We start from the raw sequence: 9,887 nt of genomic DNA, 5'->3' as shown, positions 1-9,887 counted from the left end.
TCCAGGGGGAAAAAACATGCTGAAACATGCCTTTTAAAAGTCTGGATCTGGACATTAACGTGGGCCTCGTACTGCTGAAGCATAACATTTCACGGTTAGTGATTGATAGTGAGTATGTATAGCATTCCAGATGTTCTCTTGGCTTTACCCACAACAGCTCTTTCATTAGGCAGCAAAAACACATGTTTGGGACAAGGGTCAAATGGGAGTCTTGTTTGGAGTTATGTAATGTTTGCCCAATTTGAGGGGAGGCTCCTGCTTGGGGGCTGTCTCACATCTGCAGTTGCTCTTACACAACCCTGGTTGTGGCGGGACCCTACACTATAAAAAACCCTGTCTGGAGAGGAAAAGTACCTCAGCCCTTTTTTTGGACAAGGTATGTACTACATGGATAGTAGGTTTTTACATCTATTCCGCTTGTGGGTTTTTTTTTTCTTTCAAAAAAAGAACTTTAAAAAATAACTTTTAACATTTTCGATTAGTTTACACGCTTTTTAGAGTGAAGCTGTAATGGAGTGGGATATGGCTCTTCTATTGACCTGATGGGATGTACTGGTGGTAATGTTGTGATATTTTTTCATGACTCTGGGCACTGTCTTCCACAGATCCATCAACAAGGCAACATGCTGAGGATCTGTGTGGCCCTCTGTGCCCTGGCAACATGCTGGGCACAGGACTGTCAAGTTTCAAACATTCAGGTCATGCAGAACTTCGATAGGAGCAGGGTAAGAACACAATTCTAATTTCGGAAATGTAACTTCTCATAAAGTATCTCTGCTCTTGTCCAATTTGATCTATCAGCTTTGGAATGTTAAATGTTGAAGAACGGAACTGGAATGTCATTGTATGGTATGCAGGGATTGATAGAGCTCTCATTTCATCTTACAGTATACTGGTAGGTGGTATGCTGTGGCCAAGAAAGATCCTGTTGGTCTGTTTCTCTTGGACAATGTCGTCGCTCAGTTCTCAGTAGATGAAAGTGGCAAAATGACTGCAACTGCCCACGGCAGAGTTATCATCCTGAAGTGAGTTCTGTTCACTTACAAATGATAAAAATTGTTCCTGAACATCATTATGCTTTCACTTCCACTGAACTTCCCCATTTATCCTCCCCTTTTCCTCCCTTTAGCAACTGGGAAATGTGTGCCAACATGTTCGGCACCTTCGAGGACACTCCAGACCCTGCCAAGTTCAAGATGAGATATTGGGGCGCTGCTTCATACCTCCAGTCTGGAAGTAAGAAAGACTACAGGCTCAAACTCAAGACTAACGTCTCCTATTGTTGTGCAGAATATTCCATTGAGTTACTCCATCCCACGTTGATGATAACTTAACTCTTCCTTATTAGTATATAATAGCATGCCATTGATGAAGCCTGCTGTTAAACCAAACATTGCTATGATTCTGTCTCCTCTCTCCTCCACATAGACGATGACCACTGGGTCATTGACACCGACTACGACAACTACGCCATCCACTACTCCTGCAGAGAGGTTGACCTGGACGGCACCTGCCTGGACGGATACTCCTTCATCTTCTCCCGTCACCCCACTGGCCTGAGGCCCGAGGACCAGAAGATTGTCACAAACAAGAAAAAGGAGATCTGCTTCCTCGGCAAATACAGACGCGTTGGACACACTGGTAAGAGTTGTAATAACTACATTTAAAAATGAAAAGTAATACTTTCCAAACAAACGATTGTGTAGCAAGCATTTGTGCAACTTTGGGTCTAACTTTTGTTAGCTAGTATGTATGATGAACTCTTGAATCCAAATATCAGTTCTAAGTTCATTATATGCAGTATGTGTATATATGTTTTATTCCTCCGTTGCAGGTTTCTGTGAAAGCAGTTGATCTTTAACTACTCAGAGGGATAACGTGGGAGTAGAATTCCACAAGACTGTAAATATAAACCATGTTCCACAAACAGCAACAAAAACAAACCATCCGTCACGAACCAGCCCCTTCTAGCAGTTGCGGAACTTTGCCATTACCAAAGATGACACCAATCAACCAAAGCAAATTATGTGTATCTGAATGTACAAGGGAATGGGATTCTTTACTGATTGTCATTGTATGATGTAGTCTTGAACCTCTTTTTGAAATAAAACCCCCCACATATGTACTAGTTCAGTGTTTATTTTGTATTATTAGTATCAATGGTTTCAGTCATATTTTGTGCTCTGATGTCATCAGGTTTGCTTGCTATCCATACAACTGCATTGTCCCACATGGTTTCCATTCGACTGTGACAAACAGACAACGAATACTCAAAGATTGTGTTGATACAGGACAATGGCTATAATCTTTATTGCAAATGTTTGTACAGTGCATAACAAATAAAGAGCAAAGACATCTTTTGTATACAGGCCAAAACAAAAAATAGAATCAAAGCTACCCAATTGTCTGAACAAAAAGTAAATGATATATGTTTCTCTGTTGCAAATTGTCACAAATTGGCATCAAACACAGAATTATTCATAACACAGTGCTTGGAACCAACCATATGGATATTCTGCAGCAGTAACCTTACAGCTAAGACCATGTTGTCACATTCCTTGAATAGAGACACCTCAACCTCTTTTCCACAACCCAGAGAAGCCTCGCTAATCCTTGGCCTTAAATCGTTTCAGTCTGGGTTATAGGATTTGGTCATGAAATCTCATTCAAGCTTTAGTTTTGCTGGTTTGCAAAGTAAGAACTGAGGCGGAAGTGGGCCTTGTTGACACATTTACAGTACCTTCAGAAAGTAAGCACACCCCTTGACTTTTTCCAAATGTAGTTTTGTTACAGCCTGAATTTTAAATTATTTTGTGTCACTGGCCTACACACAATACCCCATAATGTGAAAGTGGAATTATGTTTTCGACATTGTTACAAATTGATAAAAAATGTAAGGCTGAAATGTCTTGAGTCAATAAGCTTTCAACCCTGTTGTTATGGCAAGCCTAAATAAGTTCAGGAGTAAAAATGTGCTTAACAAGTCACGTAATGAGTTGCACGGACTCTCTATGCAATAATAGCGTTCAGCATGATTTTTGATTGACTACCTCATCTCTGTACCCCACACACAATTATCTGTAAAGTCCCTCAGTTGACCAGTGAATTTCAAACACAGATTCAACCACATAGAACAGGAAGGTTTTCCAATGTCTCGCAAAGAAGGGCACCTATTGGTAAAGGGGGAAAAAAAGCAGAAAAAAATAAATCCCTTTGAGCATGGTGAAATTATGAACTACACTTTGGATGGTGTATCAATACACCCAGTCACTACAAAGATACAGGCTTCCTTCCTAACTCAGTTGCCGAAGAGGAAGGAAACCAAGAGGCCAATGGTGACTTTAAAACAGTTACAGAGTTTAATGGCTGTGATAGGAGAAAACAGAGGATGTATCTCCACAAAACTAACCTAAATGACAGAGTGAAAAGAAGGAAGCCTGTACAGAATGAAAATATTCCAAAACATGCATGTTTGCAATGTGGCAAATACATTACCTTTATGTCCTTAATACAAAGTCTTATGTTTGGGGAAAATCTAACAACACATCACTGAGTACCACTCTTTATATTTTCAAGCATTGTGGTGGCTGCATCATGTTATGGGAATGCTTGTTAACGGCAAGAACTATGGAGTTTAAAAAAAATAAAAAGAAAAGAAATAGAGCTAAGCACAGGCAAAATCCTAGAGGAAACCCTTGTTCAGTCTGAAACTGGGAGACAAATTCACCTTTCAGCAGGACAATAATTGAAAACACTTGGCCAAATATACATGTTTTGCTTAAAATAGACTTGCGAATCTATGGCAAGACTTGTAAATGGCTGTCTAGCAATGATCAACAACCAACTTGACAGAGCTTGAATAATTAACAAAAAAAATCATGTGCAAATATTGTACAATTTAGGTGTGCAAAGCTCTTAGAGACTTACCCAGACAGACTCATAGATGTAACTAACATGTATTGACTCAGGGGTGTGAATACTTATGTAAATGAAATATTTCTGTATTTCATTTTCACTAAATTGGCAAAAAAGTCTAAAAACATGTTTTCACTTTGTCATTATGGGGATTGTGTATAGATGGGTGAGAACATGTTGAATAAGTCAAGGGGTATGAATACTTTCTGAAGGCACTGTACCATTGACTATTTACCATTACCCAGTGCGGCTGTTTCGATCTCAATATCAAATCATTTCTGGGTAACAATCTAGTAACTTACTGTGCTAGTTTTCCATAAAAATGGTCAAAGACAGAAAAATGTATTTTTGTAAAAACAATATTCTCAAGCAAAAAAATTGCTAGGACTAACTGAGAGTGGTCTGAGTGGAGGGCACATTAGGATTGTGGTGTGGGTATCAATCCAGCGGTCAGATTTATTTAATACTTTTACAGTGTTAGTTTCATCAGCTGTCAACCAGAAAAAGTGAATTTTGACTTCCCTGGGCCTTTAACACTTTGATGGAATACAACTTAGGGACACAAACATTTATTAAACAGACAAAGTACAACGTAAAAAATATTTTGGCCATACTTGCAAACATTATAAAAAGTTTAATTTTAACCTGGACCTCAAAATACGCATCAGCCAATTACCATCATTGACGTAGTTGCACGTGATATAATGCTACATTGTAGCTGGTCCCATCAGCTAGCCTGGCACACGTTAGCCCTATGGTAACATCACCAGCTGACAGTGATTATTTCCTGTAGCAAATTCCGCATCAAAGACCTTAGACTTTATATCCACCAACCAATGGCATTTCTTAAAGGTCATTCTGAGAAGTAATTTTTCTCTCATGGCTAACTACCAGGAAGTTTGAAAAGGCAGGCTGATTGGGCGGGGAGCTTATATTCATGAGCTCGCCTTGACTGACAGCTCTTTGAAACACCTATGTTGAGCAACTTGGATGCAGTGAGCAGTGTTGCAGTAAAATCATCTCAAGCACATTTTGTGACACAAAGGAACTCATATAATATTGAAATTGCATCAATGATATAATTTATTTTAATACATCTCCCATTTGGCATGTCTCCTGTGATTCACAGCAGCACTGATGCATGTGTTGACTTGACAGCTGTGTCAGAGTTTTTGAACAACCCTTCCCCCCGTTTTGTTACATGCTGGCTGAAGACCTAGCTAGCCAATAACTAGCTAACGCCAGACACGGATGAAGACCTAGCTAGCCAATAACTAGCTAACGCCAGACAGATGAAGACCTAGCTAGCCAATAACTAGCTAACGCCAGACAGATGAAGACCTAGCTAGCCAATAACTAGCTAACGCCAGACAGATGAAGACCTAGCTAGCCAGTAACTAGCTAACGCCAGACACAGATGAAAGAGGAAACATATAAATACCTTTGCCATAGATGAATAGGGTACATACAGTCAACATTTGGCACCAGTAGAGTAGCTATCGAGCTATATAAACCACGACCCTCTGCAAACACGTTTTCTCCGATGTTTGTGACAAGGTGGTACTTATTTAAATTAGATAAGCCATGTTACCATTGGTGTATTAAAATGAGAGTTAAGGTAACATGTGGGAAGGGACCAGTAAGTATATTATCAAACGTAATCAATGTAGAAGCAACACTCATTTTCCATACTTTGGTCATAATACTTTCATCTGGTTTCCGTCAAATATCATCCTATTGTCATCTAATTTCCTGTTGGAACACAAATATTTGCCCCAGTCAAAGGACATTTGCACTCCGAAGCAGGTTCACCTCCCTGACCAAGGTCCTTCTTGCCCGGTTGCTCTGTTTAGTCGGACAGCCAACTCTAGGCTGGGTAGTTACATATTTTTTTTTCACTTCCCAATGATGCAGACCACTGTCCTCTTTGAAATTTGAAACACTCTAGAAATTGTTTTATACCCTTCCCCAGATATATGCCGTATCACAATTCTATCTCAGAGATCTATGGACAGTTCCTTGGACTTCATGGGATAGTTTCTGCTCTGGCATGCACTGTCAACTGTGGGAACTTCTGTAGACAGATGTGTTTCTTTCTAAATCAAGTCCAAACAATTGAATTGGCCACAGGTGGCCTCCAATCAAGTTGTAGTGACATCTCAAGGATGATCAAAATAAATTGGATTAACCTGAGCTCAATTCGGAGCGTCATAGCAAAGGGTGTGAATACTTATGTAAATTAGATATTTCTGTATTTCATTTGCAATAAATGCGCAAAAATGTATAAATTATGTTTTCCCTATGTCATTATGGGGTTATTGTGTGTAGATGGGTGAAAAAACATATATTTAATACATTTTGAATTCAGTCTGTAACAACAAAATGTGGAATAAGTCCGTTTCACACAGATGCATGTGTTTTTACAGCAATAAAGATGTAGGAGGATTATACAACATGTAAGTTTATATTCGTATGTTGTATATAGAACGTTAAAGCACTCGTGGTCTTCTCAAATAGCTGTAATTGACATGTTTACTGTAATCACTAATTGGTGGTGTGATCAACTAAGGCCAGAAGCAGTGAAATACAATGGCTGTAAGTTCGAATCCGACTTGGAGCAAGGTTTTTATTTGAGGAAAAAAACGCTCCACTGTTGGTTCTCGAGTCAAATAACGCATACAGTGCATTCGGGAGGTATTCAGACCACTTGACTTTTTCCACAATTTGTTATGTTACAGCCTTCTAATATTGATAAAATAGTTTTAATCCCTCATCAATCTACACACAGTACCCCATAATGACAGAGCAAAAACAGTTTTTTAGAATTTTTTCCACATAAAAAATAAATAAAATGAAATACCACATTTACATAAGTATTAAGACCCTTTACTCTGTACTTTGTTGAAACACATTTGGCAGTGATTACAGCCTTGAGTTTTCTTGGGTATGACGCTACAAGTGTGGCACACCTATATTTGGGGAGTTTCTCCCATTCTTCTCTGCAGATCCTCTTAAGCTCTGTCAGGTTGGATGAGGAGTGTCGCCGCACAGCCATTTTCAGGTCTCTCCAGAGATGTTTGATCAGGTTCAAGTCCGGGCTCTGGCGGGGCCACTCAAGGACATTCAGTCACTTGTCCCGCAGCCACTCCTGTGTTGTCTTGGCTGTGTGCTTAGGGTCGTTGTTCTTTTGGAAGGTGAACCTTCACCCCAGTCTGAGGCCCTGAGCTCTTTGGAGCAGGTTTTCATCAAGGATCTCTCTGTACATTGCTGTGTTCATCTTTCCTTCGATCCTGACTAATCTCATAGTCCCTGCCGCTGAAAAACATCCCCATAGCATCATGCTGCTACCTCCATGCTTCACTGTAGGGATGGTGCCAGGTTTCCTCTACACGTGAGGCTTGGCATTCAGGCCAAAGTGTTCAATCTTGGTTTCATCAGATCAGAAAATCTTTTTCCTCATGGTCTGAGAGTCTTTAGGTGCCTTTTGGCAAACTCCAAGCTGGCTGTCGTGCCTTTTACTGAGGAGTGGATTCCTCTGGCCACTATACCATAAAAGCCTGATTAGTGGTGTGCTGCAGAGATAGTTGTCCTTCTGGAAGGTTCTACCATCTCCACAGAGGAACTCTGGAGCTCTGTCAGAGTGACCATCGGGTTCTTGGTCACCTCCCTGACCAAGGCCCTTCTTCCCTGATTGCTCAGTTTTTCCGGGAGGCCAGCTCTAGGAAGTGTCTTGTTCGTTCCAATCTTCTTCCATTTAAGAATGACACAATCCTGTCTTGGAGCTCTACGGACAATTCCTCCGACCTCATGGCTTGGTTTTTGCTCTGACATGCACTGTCAACTGTCAACCAACCTTATATAGACAGGTATCTGCCTTGACAAATCATGTCCAATCAATTGAATTTACCACAGTTGGACTCCAAACAAATTGTTAGCAATATCTCAAGGATTACCAACGGAAATAGGATGCACCTGAGCTCAATTTTGAGTCTCATAGCAAAGGGTCTGAATACTTATGTAAATAAGGTATTTATGGTTTTTATTTTTAATACATTTGCAAAAATGTCTAAAAACCTGTTTTCGCTTTGTCATTATGGGTTATTGTATGTAGATTGGTGAGTACGATTTCTTCTTTAATCCATTTTAGAATAAGGTTGTAACGTAGCAAAATGTGGAAAAAGTCAAGGGATCTGAATACTTTCCGAATGCACTGTATATGACAAAGTAGATGATTAAATGCATATAAAACATTGCGTGTACACGCCCATGTAAAACAGCCTATGCAATATGACTATTAGGCCATAGCAGTATGTTTATCTGCAAGGCTGAAAGACGTAGGTCCTCATTAAATTAATTCTTAATCCTCATTTACAGCCTGTTGGCTGCACTTCCCTTCTCAACACACTAACATAATACGATGGATGGATAATACCCATCTCTTGTGCCAGAGGGAGGGTGCCGGATCTTAGCTACACACAAACTAACCTTTTTCCTTTAGTTAGACTCAGACTTACATATGGTTCAGGCCTGTAGTTCTCTTTGATAAGAGTATATGTTCTAAGTTTAGGTTTAAACCAAATATCAGCTGCCCATTTTTCCTTTTTGATCAGAAAGAGCTAGTCCTTGCTTTGGACCACATGGCACCTGAATATATACATACCTCATATCAGTTTCACAAAACAATGTATCATTCTCTAGCCCACGGATAGTTAGGAGTAAGCTTCTAGTCAAATACATTTTGTGATTCTGTGTTCTGGCATATGTATCAGTCTATTCCATAGATGCACCATGTCACCCTTTTGCCTAACTACTGTGCACACTGTTCCCAACTCATACCTCCACAGACGGCCAGGTTTGGAGTCAGTTTGTGCACACACCAAGAAAGCTGTGGCTTGCTCTGTTTTGAACATTGTTACAATTAGTACGTACTTTGGATCCCCATACCCCAGCAAGATAGGCCATCACAGGACATAGGATTTATACAGCTGAGAATAAGCACAGTAACCAAGGTCCTTACTTAATTTTGTTTAACACTGACCCAAAGGCTCTACCTGCATAATTTGCTAGTGATCTAAAGCCGTATTTAAAGGTCATGTGGTCATCCATGTTATTTATAGAGCCCAGTGTAGAATAATGGGGGTTGTACCCAAAACAAAAGTTGTGTGCACTTCTCTGCATGCCCTTCTTTCTGAAATGAGCAACCTGGGTCTTCTCTCGATTTATCGTTAGTCCCCATTTAGTACACCATAAATTAACAATATCCAACATACACTGGAGGTCATCTTCAGTCTCAGCAAGGAGAACCATGTCAACAAGATGACCGGGAATATATCCGCAACTTCAACACCAAGTTTAGCATGTTTGATTTGTAGGGCTAAAACGAACATTTAGTGCAAATAAAGTGGGTTTTGAGTACATCTCCCTGTTTCACACTGTAAGGGGTTGGAAACCAGACAGTCCTAAGGTCACTGACCTGGACACATGCAACTGGAGCCCGATAAAGAGCTTTCATAGCATCAGAAAACCTTACATGAATTGCCATTTTAATTAGTCTAAAAGCAAGGTCTCTATTCACCCAATCGAAGCGTTCTGAAAATCAATAAATCAGACAAAAGTTGGTTCTCTCTTGAATTCTAGCCCGGACCACTGTAGAGACAGTATAGCTATGGTCTATACACGCTCAGGCTTTCCAAAAGCCGTTCTGTTCATCTGGAAGCTGACCGGACAGTTCTAGATAGTGGGAGAGCCTGTTATTCGGGATGCAGGACTACAGTTTACATGAGGTGCTAATGTGACTAATCCCTCATTAGTTCAAAGGGATTTTAGGGTCGTTTTTGGAAGATTTGGGGATAGGGTTGATACCATACAGATGGAATAATGCCATTCTCCAAACAAGCCTGGAAGAGTTCAAATAGTGTTTGGAACAACATAGGCGATTACAAAACTTCATTAGACAAATCAATTAATGTATC

At 40.1% G+C, this 9,887-nt stretch overlaps 1 protein-coding gene across 1 annotated transcript; it reads left to right on the top strand.

Annotated features, from left to right (window-relative positions):
* Positions 1-240: 240 nt before the first annotated feature.
* rbp4 (retinol binding protein 4, plasma) lies at positions 241-2,128 on the top strand. Its single transcript, XM_024387698.2, has 6 exons — positions 241-376; positions 606-725; positions 889-1,025; positions 1,130-1,236; positions 1,429-1,641; positions 1,835-2,128. Exons 2-6 carry the CDS (start codon positions 624-626, stop codon positions 1,852-1,854), a joined length of 579 nt encoding a protein of 192 aa, XP_024243466.1. The 5' UTR covers positions 241-376; positions 606-623; the 3' UTR covers positions 1,855-2,128.
* The last annotated feature ends 7,759 nt before the right edge of the window (positions 2,129-9,887 follow it).

Source organism: Oncorhynchus tshawytscha, linkage group LG25, assembly GCF_018296145.1.
Source record: "Oncorhynchus tshawytscha isolate Ot180627B linkage group LG25, Otsh_v2.0, whole genome shotgun sequence".
NCBI classification, from domain to species: domain Eukaryota; kingdom Metazoa; phylum Chordata; class Actinopteri; order Salmoniformes; family Salmonidae; genus Oncorhynchus; species Oncorhynchus tshawytscha.
This window is presented reverse-complemented; position numbering and strand designations above follow the sequence as displayed.

Bases quoted from the DNA above. Each gene is read 5' to 3' on its own strand.
- rbp4 (XM_024387698.2), top strand. From the start codon at position 624: ATGCTGAGGATCTGTGTGGCCCTCTGTGCCCTGGCAACATGCTGGGCA. The intron at 1,237-1,428 runs GTAAGAAAGACT...TCCTCCACATAG, and splicing joins TTCATACCTCCAGTCTGGAA to ACGATGACCACTGGGTCATT. The intron at 1,642-1,834 runs GTAAGAGTTGTA...CCTCCGTTGCAG, and splicing joins CAGACGCGTTGGACACACTG to GTTTCTGTGAAAGCAGTTGA.